We start from the raw sequence: 26,263 nt of genomic DNA on the forward strand, positions 1-26,263 counted from the left end.
AGACCATCTATAGAAAAATAATATACACTGTGGACTAAGGGAAATGGCTCTATATCCTAGATAGGACGTTGCCCATGGCTAATTCATTCTCTAAGCTGTACACAGTTGCAGAGAGATACCACATAAAACACACATTTTCCCCTCTAAACACATTTTTTCAGCTTTGGCAACTTACAGATTTAACAGACTACCAAAACAGCTTCTGAAAATAATACATTTTTACACTGTGGCCTTGCATGCACCATTGTTTCCCTCAAATTATTATGGGAAACATATATAAGCCATTTCCATAGTTACTTTGTGGAGCTTTGAAGGGAAATAGTCATAGCAGGCTGTCCATGGTAGTTTGTGTTCATGTCTCTTTGATGCAACAGCTGAGGGCTTGGTGGCCTTGAAGATGAACCTGAAGAAAGGCTGTCAGCAGATTTTCCTCGAAGAAGAAGAAGACGACGACGACAGATGAGCAAAACAAAAACATTTTTCATAAAAGTCAAAGTATGTAAAACACAGATTTTTCAGAGCTGGCTTGGCTTTTATATTATGTTATAGAGGAGGGCCCAGGATATTGGCACCACCAAGTAAAGTGCAATAATCTGAAAGTAGCTCTATTCTGTTCCATGCACATAGTACCTGTTCTCTTTTATTACATTATAGGGAAGCAGGAGTCTTATGCTTAGTAACAGTGGAAACTCAAAACCCCTGTAACCTGTGCAGAACAACAAGTACAGTGACAGCACTGCTGGCTATGGGATGAACCAGGACAAGGGAGTGGTGCCTGCCTCTGTGTGCATGCCCTTAAAGGAAAGTGTGGGTCAGAAAGGGGCCTTGCTCTTCTTTCTGAGTACATTGCTCCGTGTGGGACCAACATGTGCTGTAATCCAGGCTTGCAAGTAGTAACCCTAACATAATGAGTGCCTGAACAGACTAAGGGATGAAATAACTATGTTGGGCACACAAGAGTATGAGGCAAAGTTTTGAAGAAGAAGTGGTAGTTTTTTTTAATTTAGATGGAAGGCTGAGCATTTGCTAATAATTTTATTTATTTGGCACATTTCTATACTCCCCCATACACAAATCTCTGGGCAGTTTGCAATCTAAAGCACAGCAACAATTAAAACATTTAACACAATTAAAACAATCTAAAATATAAAAACTCTAAAAGATTAAAACTTTAAATGCTTGATTAAACAGGAATATTTTTAGATATTTATTTATATAAATATAGATATTTATAATCACACGTATACCTCAATAAGATTTCTTGCCCAATTCTATGCATGTTTACTCAGAAGACAGGCCCACTGACTTCAGTGGAGCTTGCTCTCAGTTAAGAGTGAATAGGATCACAGCCTGACTGTTGTTTTTACCCATTAGGGTCTTTGAACTATTTATTTTGATTGTGGCCGCCATAAAACAGTATGTCTGCGTTGGAATGTTTTCTTTAGTATCTAGTGTTGTCCTTTAAGCAGTATCTTGCAAAGCTCAATGGTGCTGATACCTCACCAACAGGAGTAAGTTCTGACATCAGTTATCAGGTGAGACTGCAGAGCACAGTAGAATCATAGCAAAATTGAGGACCAGAAAATGATCTTCCTGTAATGGAATTCCAACCTGACTCGTGGTTTTAAAGTTTAAAACTAGAGTCCGAGTAACTCTCAAAAGACAGACAACAAAAGGGGCAAAATAGAGCCTTTCATAGGCCTTATAAGAGCTTTTTATTTGTAAGCCTTGCCATAAGAAATTAGATAGTTTTTTGTTTATCTTTCAAGCAAAAATTAAGCTCTTATATGGACACCACAGAATAATGATGTTCAGATATCACAAGGCAGAGACCCTTATTAATTGTGCCATTTGAAATTGTAGTTAAGATCCAGATGAGCCAGGGGCAGGTTGATGGGAAGAGGGCTCTGCTGAGCAGGGCCCTGACTGCCTTGTCATGGACAGATCATCATCTGGTGGGGTTTAGTTTGACTGCTCCTTCTGCCCTCTGCAGGGGTGGTGGACCGATCAGAATGGTCCGCCCCCGGAGGCTTAAGGATCCGCTTGGATTCCAGACGGCCCTCGGGGAGTTTCCAGTGTCCTGAGCTGGTGACCCTGTCAAAGCCCTGGTGAATCTCTGGAATGGAGACACAGCCTGGGCTGTTGACGTGGTTGCTCCTAAACGCCCTCTCCGGCTTGGTGGAGCTCATTCTGCTCCTTGGTTTTCCTCGAAGCTTAGGGCGATGAAGCAACTCGGGCGACAGCTGGAATGACACTGGAGGAAGAGTCATCACAAGTCCAACCGAACACTGGCTAGAGCCCATTTTAGAGACTACTCCGTGGCGGTGGGGGCGGTGAAAAAATGCTTTTTCTCCACCTCCATTGCATCTGCTCAGTGCAGACCTGCGGAGCTGTTTCGTGTAGCTAAGACATTGCTGCACACATCCCCCCAGGTAATGGGGGTGGAACCATCCACAGCCCGCTGTGATCAGTTTGTGTGTCACTTTGCAAATGAAGTCGCTCGCATCCGTGCTGATTTGGACTCCAGAGTTTTGGCAGTTTCGGCAGACGTGCCTCTGGTACCATTTGGTCCTATTGTATTGGATTCTTTTCAGTTGGTACAGCCTGAGGATGTGGACAAGATCCTGGGCAGTGTGCGGGTGACATCGTGTGCTCTTGTCTCCTGTCCTTCATGGCTAATAAAAGCTGCCAGGGAGGGGGCAGGTAGATGGTTGGAGATGATTATCAGTGCCTCATTAAGGGAGGGCAAGATGCCATCGTGCCTCAAGGAGGCGATGGTGAGACCATTATTTAAAAAGCCCTCCCTTGATTCCTCCAACCTGAACAACTATAGACCGGTCTCTAACCTGCCCTTTTTGGGCAAGGTGATAGAGCGTGTGGTGGCATCCCAGCTGCAGAGGGTCTTGGATGATATGGATTATCTGGACCCTTTTCAATCTGGCTTCCGCCCCGGATATGGGACTGAGACTGCCTTGGTCGCTCTAGTGGATGACCTATGCCGGGAACTAGACAGGGAGAGTGCGTCCCTGTTGGTTCTGCTGGACCTCTCGGCGGCTTTCGATACCATCGACCATGGTATCCTTCTGGGCCACCTCTCGAGTATGGGAATCGGAGGTACTGTGTTGCAGTGGTTCCGGTCCTTTCTTGGAGGGAGGGTCCAGAAGGTGGTGCTGGGGGACTACTGCTCGGCTCCGTGGCCACTGGCCTGTGGGGTCCCGCAGGGTTCGGTCTTGTCCCCCATGCTGTTTAACATCTACATGAAACCACTGGGAGAGGTCATCCGGGGACTTGGACTGAGTTGTCAGCAATATGCAGATGACACTGAGCAATATCTCTCCTTGTCACCTGATCCTAGGGAGGTGGTGGATGTCCTGAATCGGGGTCTGGAGGCCGTGATGGGTTGGATGTGGGCTAACAAACTGAAATTGAATCCAGACAAGATGGAGGTAATGTTGGTCAGCAGGAGAGCCAATCAGGATGAGGAGATTTTACCGGTTCTGGATGGGGTTGCACTCCCCTTGAAGGAGCAAGTACGCAGCTTGGGGGTATTACTGGACCCGGCTCTGCTTTTGGAAGCTCAGGTGGAGGCGGTGGCCAGGGGTGCCTTTGCACGTCTTGGGCTAGTGCGCCAGCTGCGTTCCTTTCTCGAGAAGGCAGATCTGGCCACAGTTACCCATGCCTTAGTCACGTCAAGGCTGGATTAGTGTAACGCGCTCTATGTGGGGCTGCCCTTGAAAAACATCCGGAAACTGCAGCTAGTGCAAAATGTGGCAGCTAGGGTTTTATCCGGAGCTGCCCGGTGGGAGCACATCACACCCATTTTGAAAGAGCTGCACTGGCTACCAGTTTGTTTCTGGGGCCAATTCAAGGTGCTGGTTTTGACCTTTAAAGCCCTAAATGGTTTGGGCCCAGGATACTGAGGGACCGCCTGCTCCCAAGGGTTGCTGCCCGCTTGACAAGGTCATCTGAGGGGGCTCTGCTCCAGGTGCCAACAATGAGGGAGGCTCGGTTGTTGTGCACGCAGAAAAGGGGCTTCTCTGTTGCTGCCCCCAGACTCTGGAATTCTCTCCCAGTGGCTATTCGCTCCTCAGTTTCCATCACAGCTTTTAGAAAAAATGTAAAATCTTGGCTTTTTACCCAGGCATTTATTTGATTCTCTGCTGCTGCTCCTTATAATCTTTATTGCTTTTATGCTTTTTGTTTTAATTTTTAAATCAGATTTGTTTAATATTTTTCCCCCACTTAATATTTTAATTGTGTCTTTTTTACCATCTTGTGTTAAAAATTTTTTTTGCTGTAAACCACCTTGGGATTGCTTTAGTGAAAGGCTCTAGAGATGGGAGTAGTGTTGGGCAGTACGTTTGCAGGTAGTTTAGTTATTATTATTATTATTATTATTATTATTATTATTATTATTATTATTTAGCAGTGACTGACAGAGATGGCTGGATATGGTAAATAGTGACTTCATGTTAGCAGGATCATGTAAGTTCTCCATAGTTTTAAACTACCGGCAACCAAACTCTATTTGCAATGTGTGAATAAGCCCCTAGGGGGCAATACCACCCCTCTCTTGCTCAGCCCTGTCAAGAAAAATAATTTTTAAAAGTCTTCTTGATTGAACGGAGGTGTCTTTTCTATCCATCAAACATCAACCCACACATAAAACCTGAGTTAAAGGTCTACCTTCCAATTCATGCAAGCATTTCTGCCAACCTGAAATATTAATGGAGGCCATCAGGTCACCAAGAATCCTCTACTGTTCTCTTATGCACCATACTGAAGATATAACTAGCAGCTCCTCACCAGCCTGCAGTTGGGTCGGGGAATTCCTTGCTGAGCTTGCATTACTCTGTGAGCTGTACTTCTCCAGCAGGTCCAGAAAATCTTTCCTGGAACCAAAAAGTTAAATATATGTTATTTATTTGATAAGAGTGCATTGTTCTGAGATCTTTCAGGAAATAGACATCTACATGCTGGGCAACTTGGTTTCTATACAGAAATTCTATACATTGATACTGCAGTTGTTGTCTGAAACCAATGCTTGTAGGCCAATGCTCAACCTACTTGCAGGAGGACAAGAGGAGTTACAGCTAGAAGAAAGAAGCAGCTTCTTCTTTCTAGAAAAAAGCATATCACACAGAGACGGGCGCCATGAGTGTCTACCTGATGGGAGAATCCCCAATGCACTGCACTCAGTACACTGTGGAATTCCTAGAGGCTTGGACACATCATCCCAGCCTCCCAAGATCCATGCTGCTGGGCGCAGGGTGGATTATTGCTCCCAGCAACATTTGCTCTATCGTCTGGGGGGAAGGTGAGTTGAGTTGGATCCAGCCTTCCCTCCCACCCGCCCAGTCATGTGAATGGCCTCTATATCTACTATGCTGTTCACATGGCTGCCCCTGTGATGATGATGAGACATGGATTCCGAGGGTCAGATTTGCATAAGAGTGTATAAATGTCCAGCCCTTGCAAGATAATATCCTTAACACCAAACAATAGAAATTCTTGGCACTGCTGATCCAGTGAACATTTTCTTAATCTATAACTCAAAATTGGGCCAGCCAGAACCTCCTAGCATGATTAAAACATCTGCTTTGCCTACACTAAGCTTATTTTCAAGGGCCTAAATGAGCCACCTAATGGCACAGAAGGGAAATGGCTTGACTACCGAGCCAGAGGTTGCCGGTTCAAATCCCCGCTGGTATGTTTCCCAGACTATGGGAAACACCATTACTGGGCAGCAATGATATAGGAAGGTGCTGAAAGGCATCATCTCATACTGCCTAGGAGGAGGCAATGGTAAACCCCTCCTGTATTCTACCAAAGACAACCACAGGGCTCTGTGGGCGCCAGGAGTCAACACCGACTCAAAGGGCACACTTTAACTCTACCTTACATTCAGAATACTGTAGTGTTATGCTAGCATAATGCTGTTGCACTATTGCAAAGATGTAGCACAATGACATTGTACAAAGAAATGATTGTCTGTTCCGGAATTGTTACTGTGCTGGCAGACAATGTTGACATTCTGCACAACACATTGAACAACAGGCTGCACAGCCCTGTCTGTGTTCCACAGCTCTGCAAGATCACAGAACATCACAGATTCTCAAGTAAGAAGTAATCTTCCATCTTTTTCAGAGCTCCATGTCAAAGAAGCTTGCAAGTGCTGTTCTCACCATTATCACCCATGAATAAGCTTCCATCACAGAAGAACCCCAAATAATACACAAATCTTAAATAGGGAAGTACCGTATCTCATTAAATCAAACTTACATGATTAATTATAACCCTTTATTAATCCTACTCATAACCCACAATAATGGACACTATTAACATCCTTACAAATAATCATACATAAAACAATCTCCTTTCATCAAAAGTATATGAATGCAGTCTTATAATAATAATAATAATAATATTAAAAAGTCCAAATTGATATATCTTCTAAGATTCCTAGTTGGGAATCAAGGTCAATCCAATGTCCTTAATAAAACTCTATGTTAGGGAAGATGAACGCCAACTGAGCAATCATTCGCATTACCCAGATTCCTACTAAGAAGGATATTGCATGTTTAGTAAATGTAACTCAATATGTTGTAACCTGGTTTTTCAGGGTTTTTAAATAGTTTTGAATGTTTTAATTGTTATTGTTTTGTGGTGTATTATAATCTTTGTTTTTAACTGTTTATTTGATTTTAATTGTTTTGTTTTAATGTAAACCGCCATGAGCCATTTTGGAAGGGCAGTATAGAAACTGAATGAATGAATGAATGAATGAATATAGGTTACATTTCAAAAGCAACTCATGATTTTTTATTGTAATCAGAACAAAGATGCCTGTCTTTAATAGAGATCAAGTATATAATACTTAATATGCAACTCATAATCTAATCGTCCATGATTACAAACCGCATAATACAATCAATCAGTATGCAACTATATCTTTGTCAAGTAATAGTAACAAAAGCTAGAAAAATTAATGAACATCCAACAAACCAGTTCACCTCCTCATTTAACTCAGAGAAGGTCCATGTTTTGAGTGTGTGGATCCAAAAAAGCCCCCCAGTGTGCTAATAAATTGTTAATATTGTCATTGCTGTTCCTAATCTTTTCCACAAACCAGAATTGTACATCCTCCACTTCATAGTTCAATTCAATAAAATGTTTAACCAAATGTGCCTGTATCTTTACTCTTTTAATACAACCTTTATGTTCAATAATCCTTGTTTTTATATTCCTGGTTGTCATTTCCACATATAATAATGCACGCGGACACCGAATGACATAAATCACTCCCTTTGTATTACAACTGAAGATGTCCCCCATGGAGATTCAGAGGATTCCGAAATTGTTTTAGTTTCCCACAGTTGCAGCAAACTGTATAATCACCACAAGGAAATGGGAGGAGAGCTGGTCTTGTCACCAAGCATGCATTGTGCCCTTTGGTAAGCAGGGTGCACCCTGGTTGGCATTTGAATGGGAGACTACATGTGAGCACTGTAAGATCTTCAGGGGATGGGACCATAGCTCAGTGGCATGCTTGCATGAAGAATGTTCCAAGTTCCCTCTCTGTCCAAGACAAGGCTGAGAAAGACTCCTGCCTGTAACCTTGGAGAAGCCACTACCAGTCTGTGTAGACAATACTGAGCTAGATGGACCAATGGTCTGAGTCGGTATATGACAGCTTCCTATGTTCCTATATCCCATAAGTTATGTCCCATCCAATGTATCCCTCCTGACCTTCTGTACTTCCCTCATGTTACTATGTAACAACCTATCTTTTAAGTTTAGACCCTGGTTATGTGCAAACATAGGCTGTTGCACATACAAATGCCAGTGTTTCTTGATGTTCAACACCGTGCGAAGGAGTGTCATAGGTTATAGGAATAATCATCTTGTCTGTAGTAATGTTTTTAGTACTTGGACACAGCAACATCCCTACTGATGTGCACAAATTGAGATTGGTGCATAAATTCAAAGCACAGATTCAGCATGTTTAAGAGTGAGGAGAGCAAGTCCTTACTTGCTCCTCCACCGCTTTACGCAGCTTCCTGCTGCAGTAGTGTGCCCTGCGGCAGCCCTTGTGCCGAGGTGGCATGCACATGGCAGTGGCATGCATGGCGGGCATTTGCGTGGTCAGCAGGGTTGATTCCATCGTTTTTAACTTGCAGGTCTCTTGTAACAGCTAATCCTGAGAAAATGGGCATAGGGTGGAGATGCCCTGCAGTTCATAGGATGTGTATCATAAGGGTTTTGTTCTTCAAATATGACATTGGACTTAAGATATGAAGACAACACTGGACTTAGATATGAAAACAAAAGAACACTTATAGTATAACATTTTACAAGACAGGCATGATAGATAGGGGCTTTTAACCACTTTTTAGCCTACTTTCCTTACGAAAGGTCAGCTTATGAGATCACCCGGCATTCTGTGTGTGTCCTGCCCCATCAACTTTGCAGTGCCTGGACCACTGTGAACCAAATTGGGTACAGTTGTAGGGACACATAGGGGCACCTCAACAGCTTAGTTTGTGATGATGTCATCCACCCTTATTCAAGATGGCAGATGCATAAACGTTTGAGGCGCAAGTAGGCTAACTTGTGAACCACCTAACCAATTTGAACCAAATTTGCTACAGGTGTAGGGACACATAGGGATGCCTCAAGGGCATAGTTTGTAATGATGTCATCCTCCCTGATTCAAGATGGCGGATGCATGAATGTTTGAGGCACAAGTGGGCTAACTTGTGAATTGCCTAACCAATTTGAACCAAATTTGCTACAGGTGTAGGGACACATAGAGATGCCTCAAGGGCATAGTTTGTAATGATGTCATCCTCCCTGATTCAAGATGGCGGATGCATGAATGTTTGAGGCACAAGTGGGCTAACTTGTGAACCGCCTAACTGATTTGAACCAAATTTGCTACAGGTGTAGGAACCCATAGGGATGGCTCACCGGCATGGTTTATCATGTCATCCACCCCAATTCAAGGTGGCAGACGTGTGAACATTTAAGGCTGAAGAGGGCTTACTTGTGAGAATGGTATTATCAATTAAGATTATAGTTAAAGGTAAGTAAGCAGATTAGTTCTTATCAGAACAACTTGTTTTAACTGATGCAGAGCAAGACTGTATTAAAGAAATCAAATTCTACCCCACAAAGAGTCAACTGAACTTCTGCATTCTAAATAAATGGCTCAAGCTTTTCATTACTGCACATACAGTATGTTCTCCATCTGCATGCTTTATTCTGAACTTGTTACTATTTTTGTAGAACAGTGGAGTTTTGGTTTGGTTTTCAGAATCATTCAACTTTGTTTTTGCATCAAGACAACCAAAAGCAAGGAGGGTTGTATAGGTCACTGATGGGCAATAGTGGCATTGGTCAAAGAAACCTACAGCCCTAAAACATGATCAAGAGTATGGCAAACATGCTCTTTAAGCAAGTGCTGTCCATAGCACTCTATAAATCCTTTCCCCACCTACTCCTGAACTACTCAGAAGATGTAATTTATCTAAAATATTTCTATCCTACTTTATTTCATCATTCAAAGTGGCACTCCTGCTTCTTGGCTTCCCAGAGTTATTTGGTTGGCCACTGTGAGAAACAGGATATTGGACTAGATTTGATCTGATCAAGTAGTGCTCATATGTTTTTCTGCACAATTGTAACAAATAAAACATTGTAGCCATATTGCCATGTGTGCTATCAGATTTACTTTTAAAAGCAGCAAATCCATTAAGGAGCACTCATAAAGGTGCAGGAAAGTCTTACATAATCTTTCCTAAATGTCTGCAAGATTGGGACCTGGTAGGCTTAATGAGAAATCCTTTCCACAATACTGGAGTTACCACCAATAAGGCCCTCCCCATGGTATATCACAGGACTAATTTCTCTGAATAAAAGTACAGTAGCTGGCATGCAAAACCTGGACTTTGAAGAAGCAAGATAGAAAAAGCATTGACGCTTTTGAACTTTGGTGCTGGAGATGACTTTTGAGGATACCATGGACAGCTAGGAAAACAAACAAATGGATCATAAAACAAATCAATCTAGAATTTTCACTCGAGGCACAAATGACCAGGCTCAAACTATGATACTTGAGACACATTACACAAAAACCCAGCTCCCTTGAGAAGTCCATAATGCTGGGAAAAGCTGAAGGAAAGAGAAGAGGATGACCAGTAGCAAGGTGGATGATTAAGATAGCAATGGATGCATCACTGAGAGACCTTAAAGGCCAAGCTGAAGACAGATCATCCTGAAGAGAATCTATCTATGTGGTCACTAAAAGTCGACACCAACTTGACAGCACTTAATCTATCTATCTCTCTCTCAAGCTGACATTCTAACTAATGAAATGTGCATATAAGGAAAAGCTGCAGGGATGTAACGGGGGCCTGTGTGCAACTCCACTCTTCTATGTGTCTATTGTTGTGCAAGCATGTGAAACTGTATAGCTCTGTCTGCACTAGAAGTGATCTCTAGGACAGGAAACACATTGTTGAGGGTCAGTGACCGTTTCCTCTCTAACAGATTGCTTCCAGAGCATGGGTAGAGTTGGGAGGTTTTGCCTGCTTGTGCCACGTGTAGAAGGATGGGAGACTTGCGTGTGGGTCCTAGTTGCATCCTCATAGTCCCTCCTTGTGCATATGGTTTGTTGGAATATCAACAACTGAGTAGCTTGCTGAAATGGGCAGGGAGAGGGGCTACCTGGGGTATGCAGTATTCAAGACATACATGGTTTTTTAGATCTGGATTTCCTCTTGGAAAGCAGAGAATAGAACAGCTACGGTAAGAAAAAGGGATAGCAGTGTGTTATTTATAAAAAGGCTGATGGCAAATGTACAAGCAGCAGTATAATTCTGTTCACTGCACAAGTCTACTGGAATGATCAAAGTGCTTATGATTTTAATTATTCAAAATGGTTAGAGAAAACTAGGTCAACATTCCCTGGCTAAGAGCAGATTAAGAAACCAACTTCTCCACACAATAGGAAGAGAAGAGGCTAGAAGTGATAAAACCATTTGACTATAACTAGCAGCTGCATGATAAAAGGTGCACAGAAGCACAGGGCTGAACAAAACATTTGGGGAAATACTTGGAGAATTTCTTTTGACATAGATGGCTGACAGTGCTTCCTGCTGCTATGTGGTAGTCTAGAGTTGACACAACTTTGAAGAATTTTGACACAACATAGGAATATGTGGAACCAACCCCTTTGTTTTCACAGATTTTTATGCATTTCCACACTTGTTTTTCAAACAATATCTGTGCATGTGATTTAAAAGAAAATGCCTTAAAGCATAAATGGATGCAAGTTATAAAAGGCACACTGGTGCATACAAGTTAACATTTTACATGTGCAGGTTTATGAGAAACATTGGTGGCATGGCAATTTACATTTTCAGCACAAATTCTGCAATTTCTAGTTCCTGTGCAAAGAGCACTGGTGACATGGACAGGTTTTCTTCCAACCTTGCAGAAATGTGAGGAAAGACCACATTTATTGTACATCGTTGTAGATGTGACACTGATAAGGGATTTCAAAATCAGTTTCACTTCTACAATGAAGGGGCTTCTCCAGAGCTTCTAGCAAAGTGTACGAGTTTTTCTGTTTCACTGCTGCTCTTTGCTGTCCTTCCAAGTTATAGGAATATACCAAGCCTTATACCAAGTCAGACCACTGGTCCATCTAGCTCAGTATTGTCTACACAGACTGGCAGTGGCTTCTCCAAGGTTGCAGGCAGCAGGATCTCTCTCAGCCCTGTCTGGAGATGCCAGGGAGGGAACTTGGAACCTTATGCATGCAAGCAAGCAGATGCTCTTCCCAGAGAGGCCCCATCCCCAAAGGGGAATATCTTACAGTGCTCACACATGTAGTCTCCCATTCAAATGCAAACCAGGGTGGACCCTGCTTAGCAAAGGGGGCAATTCATGCTTGCTACCACAAGATTTTTCTCTAATGTTTAAGAATTTTTACAACCAGTCACTGACAATCTTTTCTCTAGCTGCCATGATTAGGAGTTTGTGCATACATATGACAAAAATACTTTTTCTCTCTGACAGGACAAGCTACAGTGCTGACAGTAGGAATCAAACCTGCCAAGTTGCCATATCATCACTGCTCCCTAATAAAGTAGGGATCTCAGTGTGCCTGCTGTAATGAATAATTTAAAGTCTACCCATCCAGAGCTCACAGACGAAAGATACAGGCAAGCTTCCAGACAATCATCCAGACATCATTTTCCAGAAACAAATTATGCAAAATGACACTAGCATAAATCGTAGATTTTGTCACATATCTACCTCTCATTCGATTTCAAAAGGTGAAAGAAACCCATGAAAATCTATTACTACAACAGCAACAAATGCAGTGTGCTCTTTTTATTTAGCCGGGGTGGCGGGGGGAGAACCCCACCAAAACTGCAAACTGCCATAGAAGAGACTGCAGGCCTATCTGGATGGGTGAACACATGCAGAGAGGTGATCTATGTGCTCACTTGAACTTTGCATAGAGGCAACACATGTGCAACTGTGTATGTGTGGCTCTCTCCTTGCAAGTGGGAACACTGCTTTCCCATACAGACATTCAAATAAATGCATGAATATGAGCAGAGGTGGGCAGCCTGCCATCATCCTGCTCCCACTTCTATGCACAATTCACCCTGGATAGGTCATGAGAATAGGGCTTACATCATTGTCCATCACTGGCAAGTGGTTACCAGATTTCCCCCCACATAGGCAGGTACATGTAGAAAATAGGCTGGTATCCAAGGAAGGTACATGTGCTCATGTGAGACAACCGTACGTTGCAGCCGTCATCTTCGTAAACATGCTCCTTCTTTAGGTAACATAGGCAAAGAAGGCCATAATAAGCAAAGTGTAATATTGTTACACGCACCAGCTATCTGCAAAATGGAATCGTGTATTTCCTCTCACCATATGAAGAGGCCCTACTTGCAAATCATCTTATTCTTGCCCCACCTTTTCCTTCTCCCTCCACCATTATGGGGGAGCTGAACCAAGTTCTGGTGTGTCCTCCTCTCCTCCACCATGCTTCTTCCAGAGTCTTCTGAGGCACAGTCTTACATGTCTGTTCAACTAATCCTCTAGTATGAAACAGCATTCCTGATCGTTTTACTCCTCATGCTCTAAAGAATACAAGGATTTTAAGCCTCTTCACGGCTAGGAATGCGGGTGAAGATGCACGGCCAGGAATGCTTACCATCTTATTAAAAGCAGCCGCTGTGTCCTGACACGAGGAATTTCGAAGAAGTTTGGCATATGTAACAAAACAAGAGCAATCTCTATGGAACTATCTTTAGATAATTAAGTATGGCTGGCAATCACAATTCTGCTGTAATTCTTCTTGGCAGCTTGCTTAGCCTAATGACTCATCAAGCCCTGCTCTTAAGAAACAAAGCCCTTACAATGTGTCAAAACCATACAGGTAGGCCTCAAATTATTATAAACTTTATTGTTTTATTTCTTCAAAATAACAACAAAAAAGTTTACCAATAAATTTTCCATAACTGTAAAAATGTACAACATAAAACATTTATTTCCAGATCACATGGAGACTTGTGTCTTACTACTGCCTTACGATTACTCCTTATCACAAGGCTGACGACAGTCAAGGAGACCCACTGGACATGCCTGCTTTGCAGCCCATGCACTTTCATCTCATGGAAGTACTTTTAGTTTTGTTTCTCTTTTTGATCAGCTTACATCACTCTTCATAAAAGTCTGTGCAACAAATACGTTGGGTATTTTTTCCTCCAGATGTAGCAGCACGCAGAAACACAAGAATTCACAGAATCTTAATAGCCTGACTAAATATTTCATGTTATAACTGGCAGGCCCATTGGACAAACGGGAAATCTTTCTTGAGTAGTGTCAAGTAGGCAATGCCCTGGTGAGATTGGTAGTAGCAGGGGGCAGCCACCGACTCTTCATCAGCTCTTACTTTCTTCGGCTGACATCCTGACTAAATCACCCAATGAAATCCCAGTGAAAATCATAGGACTAATTAACTTGTCCTGTTAACTTGTTCTAATTATTAGCTAACTTGTCCTATGGCTAACTTGTCCTATTAATTAATTAACCAATTACACTTGCCTTAGTTATTAGGACTAATTAACTTGTCCTATTAATTTCAATGGGACTTCTGCTGCTTAATAGTCAAGATGTCAGTCACTGGATGAGTGGCGGCTATGGACACAGACTAAGGCAAAACAGGCTGGGTGACTAGTCCAGTCCAAGACAACAGTATCCTGCTGCTTTATTGCTGTTGCTTTATTGCTGTTGCTGAGAGTGTTTTAGACTCTCTTCCTGTTATTGCCAGAGCCTGACCTACTGCTTTTATGTTGCAGCTCTTTGTTTTTGTTATTACTTTATGATGACGTTTGCTTTTATTGGAGTATAATGATTTTATTCTTTTATTAAATGCTGTTAGTTTTTAATGTACTTCACTTTAGTGACCCGCAAAGAGGAGGCTTTACTACTACAACAGATATATATATACCACTTTTCAACAAAAGTTCCCAAAGCAGTTTACATAGAGAAATAAGAATAAACTAGCTGACCCTGCACAGAGCATCTGTGCGCTCTTTGGGGCCGGCTGTTACCTCTTCTTCCACGCCTTCTACCCCAGTCATCCGCCTCTCCTCCCCATGGCCACTTCTACCCCCCCACACACACTTTCTTTCTCCCCTCCTGGGCCTTGCCTCCGCGGCTGGGCTGGGCTGGGCTGACTGCTGCCTCTCGCCTCTGTGGCCAGGCCTGCCACTGCCACAGCAACCAATCCTCCTGGATGCGCCTCAGCCAATCAGGCCTGTCCCCTGCCCAGCCAATCAGCTGGGTGCTGGGATACACATTCCAAGGCACACCCAGGAGAATTAATATAATAGATAAATAAAGATGGCTCTCTGTCCCCAAAGGGCTCACAATCTAAAAAGACAGACAGACACCAGCAACAGTCACTGGAGGAATGCTGTGCTGGGGTTGGATAAGGCTAGTTGCTCTCCCCCTGCTTAAAGATAATCATTACTTTAAAAAGGTGCCTCTTTGCTCAGTTAGCAGTTTAAGCAGTATCAATGCACCCGAGAGTTGTAGTGATGAAGGTAAACTCAAAAGGGGTAGAAAGCTCAAAATATGGATGCCTCCAGTTCAAAAAGGCTGGTTGGAGCTGATCACAGAATTATTTGAATTTGAATCTGGCTTGAGCGGAGATTCACCTCTTTTGCCACTAAACAGCCCTCTGTGAGCTACCTTACCTTCCCAAGCAAAACAATGTTCTAGTAAGAACTAATCAGCCTACTTTCCTTTCACTGTGTCTACATCTGGACTAAATTTGGTGCAAATCGAGGTCCACAAGTTAGATCTCTTGTGCCTCAAATGTTCATGTGTCCGCCATCTTGGATTGAAGTGGATGTCACCATTACAAACTGCACAACTGAACTGAGGTGTCCCTGTGTGCCATTCACTGCAGCTTTTCCAAATTTGGTTCAAATCGGTTAGACAGTCCTCAGGTTAGTGCACTTGTGCCTCAAAAGTTCACATGCCCACCATCTTGAATTGGGATGGTTGATATCGTCACAATCTTCACCGTTGAGGCATCCCTATGTGTCCCTACAGCTGTAGCAAATCAGTTAAGCGGTTCACAAGTTAGCTCACTTGTGCTTCAAAAGTTTATGGTTCCACCATCTTGAAGCTGGGTGGATGACATCATCACAAACTACACCACTGAGGTGTCCCTGTGTGTCACTCACTACAACTGTACCTAATTTGGTTCAAATCAGTTAGACAGTCCACAAGTTAGCCCACTTGCGCCTCAAACGTTCACATGTCCACCATCTTGGATTGGGGGAGATTACATCATCACAAACTACACCATTGAGTTGTCCCTATGTGTCCATACAGCTGCAGCAAATTTGGTTCAAATCAGTTAAGCAGTTCACAAATTATTTTATTAAAAATATTTCTATACCGCCCAAAACATGCATCTTGGGCAGTTTACAATTTAGCCAAAGTTAGCCCACATGCGCCTCAATAGTTTACACGTCCGCCATCTTGGATGAGGTGGGAGACATCATCACAAACTACATCGTTGAGGTGTCCCTATGTGTCACTCACTTCAACTGTACCTAATTTGGTTTAAATTGATTAGGTGGTTCACAAGTTAGCCCACTTGCGCCTCAAAAGCTTACACGTCCGCCTTCTTGGTTCGGGGTGGATGACATCATCACAAACTACACCGTCGAGGTGTCCTTCTGTGTCACTCACTGCAACTGTACCTAATTTGGTTTAGATTGGTTAGACAATCCACAAATAACTTGCTTGAGCCTCAGATGTTCACACGGCCACCATCTTGAATTGGAGTGGATGACAACATCACACACCACGCCATTTGGGCATCCCTATATGTCCCTACAGCTGTAGCAAATTTGGTTCAAATCAGTTAGGCAGTTCACAGGTTAGTCCATTTGCGCCTCAAATGTTTACGTGTCTGCCATCTTGGATGGGGTGGATGACATCATCACAAACTATGCCGTTGAGGTGTCCCTATGTGTCGCTACAATTGTACCCAATTTGGTTCATATTGGTCCAGGCGTTGTGAAGCTGATGGGGCGGAGGGTGGGGGAGGGACACAGAATGCTGGGTGATCTCATAAGCCTACTGGAAAGTAGGCTAAAAATCCACCACCTTCAGGAAGGGGGAGGAGTTAACTGGCAATGGCGGGGACTTCCTAGACTCATTTTCTGCCAGGGATAATTGGATTTGTACTTTCTTCTAGCTTCCGAACGTAACTGGGAAACAGAGAATACTACAAATCGAATGTAGAGAAATCCAGGGAGGTCCATGGCAGGAAAATCATATTGCTGAGGGATATTTCCAGCAGATGAGGCCTCTCCTGTCTCTAGCAATTCATTCTCACCACTCCTCCTTCTCAAAAGCTACCCCACCCCCACTTCTTAGGCATGGGTTTTGTTGGGTTTTGGTTTGGAAAGGATGATTGGGAGATGGGGCATGCATTTCACCCAACCCCCCGCCAGATTTCTTGAAAAAAATTGACTTTTTGTTAGCACTCTCCAGAAAAGCTGGCGGGGGAATGTATGGAATCAAGGTTAGATGAGGGAAGCTCTTCCCTTGTTAAAGAGAAGTAGTAATAACAATTTGAGCATAATGCATGTGGGAAAGCAGTATAAAAATAAAAAATGGCTACAACAAAGTGACAACAACTACTAGTGGAAATGATAAGGTAAGGTGAGAGATAATGAAGGTGAAGAGTTACAATGAGGCATGCCAAAATCTATAGCCAACCTTAACGTTATATTGTTTTCTGTAGACTTTAAGAAATTCAAAATGTTCTTACTTTGCTTCATCATCTCTGGCAATGAGCAAAGACACGTGATTGCTTGCCGATGCAGTTCTCAAAATGTCAAGAGCTCTGTAAGGTTTTGAGAAGGAAAAAAACATTAAGCACACTGATTTTCTCCAATTGGGTAGAAGGTTTTTCCTGTCACTTGTACAAAATTGTTTCTGTACAATGAAATACTTCAATACCTAATTTTAATAGTATTGCTGGCACAATAAACTATAATTCTAAGAACCTTTGCTTGGAAGTTGTTGAAAATCAGATGATGTACATTAACTAAATATGTTTAGAAATGAGGAGTCAAGGAATAACTAGATTACATTAAAACAGTAGACTATAGGAGAAATTCTTTAGGATGATTCTTTAATGAAAATGGTAGCAATCTATGAAACGCAGTGAGTAACCTTGGGTCAGTCACCATCCCTCAGCCTAATCTACCTCACATGATTGTTGAGAGATAATTTGAGGGTGGGAAGGATTATTTACTCTGACCTGAGTTCCTTGGAGGATAGGTGGGATAGAAATACAACAAATAGTTAGTATTTGTTGTAAACAAATAGAAGCATTGTGTCCCTGCGGATATTTGGATTGGGATCTGAGAGACCTGGGGAGACCTGAGAGACTTTTGCCATGGGGCCACTCTGTGCAGGGCTGGATGAGTCATTAGGCCACTCTGTGCCTTTGGCAAGTCATTCAAACAATTCTTCATCTGTACTCTGAAAACTGCAGAGATGTTCTTCACAGGGTTATTGCAATGGAAAATCTCTGGTTTTTCATTGCACAGATTGGTCTTTGACAACTCTCAATGCTGTTCTGCCTTATGCAAGCCTTTTCAGGTTTGTAGGGCAAATAGGACTATGGCTTGGATCCAATCGGCAGAGACTATGCCACTTTCAGTTGTGCGGGTGAAGAGGCTCTCTGATCTCAGTCTATTCCCCCTTCTCCCACAATCCCCTGCACTGAATGCTATTATGAAGGGGCCCTTGACCACAGCAGACTGCAGAGCAAGGAGCAGGAGAAGAGGAGGGCAAGTCCCATGCTTCCAGAAAAATTCTACTCACTAGGATCCAAACCATACTGTAATTTTGCAACAATCTGAACAGTTTGCCAGCTCCCAAAGATATAAAAAAGCCATACAGGAGATTCACATAAATGTTTTGTGACTATAAACTCAGAACTGAAGAAGATGGACCAAAAGGCTTCTGGTTATAACAACTGAATGACCTGGTTGTCCTGTGCATAGTCATAGTCCTTCCAATATATTCTCTTTTCTTCTAGTTTATAAACATATACAGCTACAGGCAAGCTATATTCTTAGCAGGTTAGCTTAAATAATAAAACCAGACCTTATGCACAGGCCAGGAATGGCTAAGTCCATCTTTATGGGTAAGCAATCTGCCTGGCATTGTAGGCCTTATTAGACACCTTTACCATCATGTTTTCAAAATTACTATTCATTAAAAAAAATGTAAAAGCTGGTGTCCTCTGGAACTGAACATGAGGCCCTGTCTTCAAATGCCATACTGACTGATCACACATTGCTCAACAACTGAATTAACAAGTTAAGCCATTCAAATCTAGCATTAAGCAGACAACACTCCATCAACAATTGCCATTTTAAACAACTAATTAGGACCAAAACCTTTTCATTAGAAAGCAGACACAAGTGCTACCAATTCTGATCCATTTTTTAAACAAATTAAATTTCTAAAGCATACCTTTCATTAGTTACACCAACTAAGTTTTCGCCATTGACTTCTAAAATCAAGTCTCCAATAAGCAATCGACCTTAAAGAGAAAGACGCTAATAATGAATGGTAATCTGTTTATATGAGCTAGCAGGGAAACAAAAAGCAAACATATACAACTGCTCACAAAATACTAGGTCTTTTCTATCATTTTTTACTGTAATAGTTCAACATATTTTCAACAATAGATACTTCCTAGCTATGGAATTAGCTTCTTTCCAGCTGAGTCCTGAATGAATACATTCCCTATTTTTAATATAATAGAGGCACAATCTGTCTTTTGCCACAATGTTTACTTTGGGATAACTGCAAGTGTGAACTTGGTTATGTGAAATGGCTACCACAGATCAGTTATTTGATGACATTTTAGACTTTGTTTCCATTATTGTTTTCTCTTTTTATTGTGTATATTCTGTGTATATTGATGTTTGATCTAAGATCGTAAATAAACAACTAACTAATTATGACTTGTCAGTAGGAAGCAAGCATCTATCTATCTATATTATTAATTCTCCAAGACGGGCCTTGTGTGGGGACGTTGCAGAAAGGAGGTGACTGGCTGACAGAGGGGGAGGAGGCGATTGGCTGACAGAGTTCGCAAGCAGAAGGACCTGATTGGGCAGTGGGGATTCCATATGCAGATAGGGAGAAGGAGCCTGTGGCACTGTGGTGATTAGGCAGTGGGGATTCCATATGCAGATAAGGAGGAGGAGCCTGTATTGGTTAAGGTCAGTTGGAATGCAACTGTTACTGGTCAGAAGATGTTCTTGACTGTAGAGGAGAGGAATCTATCTATATAGAAAAAGATAGTGGGCAGGGGTCTGTGAAGAAAGGGTTGTGAGGGAGGAAAGAGCCCCTTCAGGAGAAGGAGGCTGCCGTTGTGTGAATTAGATGAGGAAACAAGATGAACAACATCTGTAACTCAGGGAGAGAGAGAGAAAAAAAACATTAAGGGAGGGGGAAGAAAGAGTGGTGAAGAGCGAGTGGAGGAGAGAGAAAAAGAAGGGAGAGGGAAGAGAGACAGAAGGAAGGGCAAGGGATGGGCCCGAGCCTGTCAGCAGCCTGAGGGGAATGAGTGGCCATAGCAGCAGTAGCAGCAAGGAAGGGCCCAGTCAACCACTGCTGCTGTTTGGGGCTACCAAGGTCATCGTCAGAGGGGGGCAGGCAGGCAAGGGACGGGCCCAGGCCTGTCAGCAGCCTGAGGGGAACGAGTGGCCATGTTGGTGGCAGCAGCGAGGAACGGCTCGGTCAACCACTACTGCTGATTCTATGGGGAGGAGCAGAAGCGGGGCTTGGGTGAGGTTGGGGAGGCCTCTGGGGATAGGGGGCTGCAGCTTGGCCAATAGGCAGCAGCAATGCTGCAGCCATGACTAAGAAGGGTGAGGGGGATGGAAGCAATGGGATGGAGGGGGAGCAGGAATGTAGCTCAGGTGAGGAGATCTCTGAGGTGAAGGGAACAATCAAATACTAACGCGCAGATGCTCTAGAGAACGCAAGAGTTCCAGCATTGAAACAGAGAGAAATAATGGCAGTGGCCAGGAGGCAAAGGTGGAGGGCCAGCAGGCAAAGCCCTACCGGAAGGAAGAAGTGGGCGGACGGCGGGCAAAGCCTCGCCAGCCAGGAAGAGGAAGCAGCGGCGAGAAATAATGGCAGCAGCGAGGAGATGGGTGGATGGCGGGCAAAGCCCCGCCAGCCAGGAGAAGGAGGCAGGAGGCGGCGGCGGGATGGCCTGGCCCTGGCCCACCCATTGCTAACTGGGCAAAGAGGCACCTTTTACCGTGGTGATTCTCTTTATTTAGCAGGGGGAGAGTAACTGGCCCTATCCACCCCCAGCACAGTACTTCCAGTGACTGTTGCTGGTGTGTGTCTTATGTTTCTTTTTAGAATGTGAGCCCTTTGGGGGCAGGGAGTCATCTTATTGTTTGTTATTTCTCTGTGTAAACCGCCCTGAGCCATTTTTGGAAGGGCAGTATAGAAATCGAATTTATTAATAATAATAATAATAATAATAATAATAATTGGGGTGAGGCGGCGGCAGCAGGCCCTGGTCCGGCCGCATGGAGGAAGCGGTGGCAGGTCAGCCTAGCCTGGCTGGCGGCAGCGGGACAGTCTGGCCCGGGGGGACTGCGGTGGTGGGGAGTGGCCATTCGGCCAGCCAGAAACCCGGGCATGCTGGCATTCGGGGGATGGCTGGGCCCAGCTAGAGGCGCAGATGCTCTGCGCCCGGGCCCACTAGTATTGAGCAATAAGCTTTTCATTTGATAAACACCATCTCAACTGATGTGTCCAGGGCCCCCAGTGCATTGGCTTCATTTTCTATGAAACATCAATCGGTCATTTTCTCAAATTCTACACAGCACTGTCCACTGAAAATTACTGTATGTGTGTGAGTCAGAGGGAGAGCAATCCAGATAAGAATCAGGTGTGTCTCACACCTGATTGTCTTTCAATTGTGCCTAATGTGAACATGTGGAAGTATAATAAAAAGCAGAAAAATCAATACACAAGGTGATAAAGTTGTTTTTAGCAGCCAACACTAGCATCCAAGATTATGTGAAAGTAATTATTTACTATCTACTGCAGCCATCCCCCCAGGTAATATCCTCTTTATGAAAATTCCATAGTCCTCTTCAGATTCCTCCCGATAGCCTCCAATGACTTTAATGCCTGTTGAGCAAACAAAATAAATGAAGATATAAACAGGTTATTTCCTCCACTGTGGTAAACATACTGAAGTAATTACTGAACATTTTCAAGGATTTCAACTCCTTTCTACTTCAGAGTGGACCAAGTGCCCAGAAGGGGCACAGCAGCACTCCTGGTTGATTAGAGTAAATGGAATACATAATCTAATTACCTAATCCATTTTGGCAGTCTGAAAATGCTATGCGGTGTATAGCTCGATTGATTCCATGGGGGCCCATTATAGTCCTTAGGAAACAAAAGGAAAAAAGTGATTTTCAGAGCAGTTGCAGTTTATGAAAGCTCACTTGCATGATTCTGAATTCATTTTAAATATTTGTATTCACCTTTTAATCAAAATGGATTGATGCCAGCTAACAATAAAATATATCATAACTAAAATAAACAAAATAGAACAGAATAAAAACATCAGAAACATCAACATATTACTTATTGAGGAAAACAGCACAGGTGTGCATGAACGTTTCAGAACCGAACCGGTCCACAGCGAACCGGAAAAGTTCGCAGGTTCGATTGCGAACCGGGCCAGCCTTCAGGAAATGGGAGCTGATCCATGATCAACCGAATCAAGTCCGGTCTGAGGCAAACTGGTTTGGTGGTTTGTGCTGCTATGTAAAGGGGAATCCAGTAACAATACCCCTTTGCTTGTAAAGGGGAATTATTTAAAAATTCTTTTAAAAAGGCTTGCTGGTGAGGGTGGTGCTGGGAAGCACCTGTAAATGTAAATGCTAAGGTACTTACTGGTGGCACTACCAAGCAGTAGCACTCCCGCCAGTCAGCAACCTGTGCAGCGGCATTTGCATTCATCTGGTCTCCGCACATGCGTGACCACACATATGGCCTCCACGCATGCACAGAGGCCAGGTGAGTGCGGAGCTGTGCCGCCGCGCAGACTGCTGGCTGGAGGGAGCACTGCTGCTCGGTTCCACTGCCAGTAAGCACCTTGGCCTCTTGCCTCCCTCACCCAGCACTACCCTCACTGACAAGCCCTTTTAAATCATTTTGAAGGGTTTCCCTTTACAAGTAAAGGGGAATCCTCACCAGAGTCCCCTTTACATAGCAGCATGAGCTGCTGAACCGGTTCAAGCTGGTTCGGTCAAACAGACCAGGTCGGCTGGCCAATTCAACCGAACCTGTTTGTGGACCCGTGGTTTAATCTGAATTCAGTTTGAATTCGGACCTAACCGTGCAAAATGGCCCCTAGAAAACAGCATCAACTTATCATTAAAAGCTGAGGAAAACTGTACAATTTCTTTCTAAAACACCACAAGGTGAACTTGGTGAATGAACAGATGGAGGACATTCCAGAAGTGAATGCTGGTGAAGCAGTCAACATGCCCCCAACCTAGTGTGCTGTGTGCTAGTGAAGCATGTAGACAGAAATCTACAGATGGAGTTCATGGCTAAGAGTAGCAAAATTGAAGGGTGAGAGCCACCATGTTTGCTTGGCCAGAGTGAGTAATAGTTCCCCTAGATAAGTGACTGGATCCAGCCAGTGGCCCCTAACTCCCAGCTATTACAACACTCATTCCCCAGATTCTGAAAGAAGGCTAGAGGATGATGATGATGATGATGATGATAACAACAGAAACAGCAGCAACAACAAGACTAGTACTATTATGCATCTCAACCCTTTAAAGAAAGAGATACCTTTAAAAAACAAACACACACTGTAGAACTCTCTCAATTGAAAGGGGGGAAAAACAACATTGTCCTGGCTGTCTTTTCCAGCCTGAAGGCATATTTTAAGATACTTAAGCAGTAGATGGCCACATCACTCCACCCCATGCTACTCACCCTCTTTCCTTTCAGGCAGCTGTATTTTCACTACACAATGCCAGAGTGGCAGTCCTTTTCAGCCAGAAGGCAGGAAAAGATCCATGAAGGACAGCCGTCATAGCAGTGTGCTACGAACACAATGTACACTGCTTAAGCAGTGCTCTCACAGCTCCTTCTCTGCCTTCTAGGCTTGGCTAGCAACCCTAGCACTGGGCTCTAGGATCACAACATAGTGCTGAAGTGGACACTCCTGTGGCTCCCTCCCTACCTTCTTGCTTCATAAGAGGAAGCAGGAAGGAAGCAGGACAGGCTGGATTGCTCCCCATCCATCCTGGGATTGTGCATATTTGTGGGTTTTCACCCTTTGAGCAATAACTTCACTTCTAGAATTCATCCTTATTTTCCTTATCTTGAGGTAACATAATTTAACCTACCTTGGATATGGCACTGAAAATCAGAAGAGCGTAGATGCAGCAACCATAACATAAGACGATCACTTCCTGGTCATCAGGAGACTCCCCCCGCCACCCCATTCACCATAGGGAACCAGGGACTGTCAACTCTTAAAAAGCTGCTTTAAATGCCAAGTAATAATGCCCGGCATTTTGTTGTAGACATCTTATTAGGGCATTACTGATTGATTGATTGATTGATTGATTGGAGTGCCATCAAGTCAATGTCAACTCAATATGGTCATTATGTGACTCTATGTGGTCACTAAGACTTGACAGCACTTAATCAATCAATCAGTCAATCAATCATGCCCTAATAAGATGTCTACCACAAAACATAGGTTCATGCTCCGTTCACTGGGGTAAACAGAGTCTCCACTGAAACTGAGCAATGCCCAGTCTCCTTCATTTGCAGAAGCACTATATGAGATTAATGAAATAATTCTCAAGATTTTGAGCATTCTGTTTGGAGTGCTTACAGATGCAAGATGACTAACCATTGCAATTGTTTGCTGTTTTAAGCACCTATACTCTCTCATAATAAAACCTCATCTAAAGTTCAAGCCAGTACACTCTCTTTCTCGATTACATACTCCTATAAATCAAAGAAAGTTACTGTTTGTATAAAAATGCAGCATGTGGTGGGAGGAAGAACTTCAACAAAAGAAAAAACATAAACAGTTTGTTTTTTAAAATATGCATTTTCTAAACAGTGCTTTTAAACCAGGGGATCAAAGCAGCTCACGGCAAAACACAAAGTGTGTTAAAACTGTCAAACTGGTAAGCTGACAACAACGCACATTAAAAAAAGAACAGAGAAAACCAACATTCTTTCTATCATTCATTCTTCCATGTCATCCAAGGAAACTTAAGAACAGTAAAACAAAACAAAACCAGCCAAAAGCACATTAAAAACACACAAACAAGTCACCACCACCTTAGAAATTGCAAGAAAAATCTGCACTTAAATAATAGCCAACAAGAAAAAAGTTTCAACATTAGACTTTTAAAAGTATTAAATACATGGGTGAGAATTCTATCACCTAGTTATTATGCTATAGGAACAAAGCCTCAACAACCCTTACGTTTCGCTAATGTGAAAAACATCTTAATTTACAGAACACACCACCATGTAGTTCTCCAAACCTAGACCAGTTAACTAAAGTCTAATAATTTAGCATACCAGTACAAGAGAGAAAGCCCATCAAAATGTTCTGGTTCATGTTCATCCACTGGTGACAGAAGAGGCATACTGTACTCAAGAGAAAGCTCAAATAAATGAAACGAAACTATCTTAAAAGGCACTGAAAGGTTTACTATTGTAGCCCAAAGCTTGCATCCAGCAAACTCTGTTCCTTTAAAAAAAAAAAATCTCAGTGGACTGAAATGGGTGTCTCTCTTCCTAATTAATCTTCTCTAAAATCCTGCATGTCACATGGGACTAACTGACATACGATGGCAAAGTTTAGCCCTCCCCCCACTGTAATGTCTATGGGCTTGTAGAAATGTACCATCAGTATTATAAATATTATCTGCTTTCCCCTTCAGTTTGAATACATATCTATACCACATGTCTTATCTGCCAGCAAACAGATATCTAATGCGCTACATCCTGGGCTAGAATTTATTCTCTGTGATCCTCTTGGCAAGTACAACTTAAAGACTGCCTACCTTTATCTATTTATAGCAATCTGCCTACCAGACGGCATTATGCACACACAGGAAGACAGTGCTCTTGCTACAACCTCACCTTCTAACCAGTTGAAAAGGGCACCATGACTACAACAGCACAGGCAGATTGGGCAGGAACAGCTAGCTTCTGAATGATGCCCCAAGCAACTCGGATATCCTTCTGTCACATTTACCCAGAGAAAACACCAAGGAAGCCCCAGTGAAGTCTGAAGCCTTTCTATTTTGCCTCAGAATGCTCAATAATGGGGATAAGCAAAGGGTGGCTGGAATCTTTATTCCCTGCCCATTGCTGGAAACAGAGTGTCGGATTAGATTGGTGTAATTGGATTAGATTGGTGTAATTCAGCAAGAAGCCAGCAAGACAATGCTCAGGTTTTTAACATATCCAAAGAGCCTCTCTTCCTAAGTCACAACTCTTGAGGATCTAATTCAGACTTTTATTTCAAGAAGCTACAAGCCCAGCTGCTTTTCTCTTCTTCGGCCATCAGGTCTCT

The 26,263-nt window shown here is 43.1% G+C and overlaps 1 protein-coding gene across 12 annotated transcripts in view; it reads right to left on the minus strand.

The window, feature by feature from the left end:
* STXBP4 (syntaxin binding protein 4) overlaps positions 1–26,263 on the minus strand; it is a 219,686-nt gene that overhangs the window by 189,413 nt on the left and 4,010 nt on the right. For 6 of the 12 annotated variants that reach the window (XM_053288566.1, XM_053288560.1, XM_053288563.1 and 3 more), the window contains 6 exons: positions 22,001–22,074; positions 21,715–21,810; positions 19,114–19,183; positions 17,393–17,467; positions 4,807–4,892; positions 298–430 (listed from right to left, as the gene is read on the minus strand). In XM_053288566.1, the coding sequence (XP_053144541.1) occupies positions 298–430; positions 4,807–4,892; positions 17,393–17,467; positions 19,114–19,183; positions 21,715–21,810; positions 22,001–22,067 (527 nt within the window). In that variant the 5' untranslated portion in view covers positions 22,068–22,074. The other 6 variants (XM_053288568.1, XM_053288559.1, XM_053288565.1 and 3 more) reach the window with 6 other exon arrangements.

The sequence above is a fragment of the Hemicordylus capensis genome, chromosome 2 (genome assembly GCF_027244095.1).
Source record: "Hemicordylus capensis ecotype Gifberg chromosome 2, rHemCap1.1.pri, whole genome shotgun sequence".
Taxonomy (NCBI): domain Eukaryota; kingdom Metazoa; phylum Chordata; class Lepidosauria; order Squamata; family Cordylidae; genus Hemicordylus; species Hemicordylus capensis.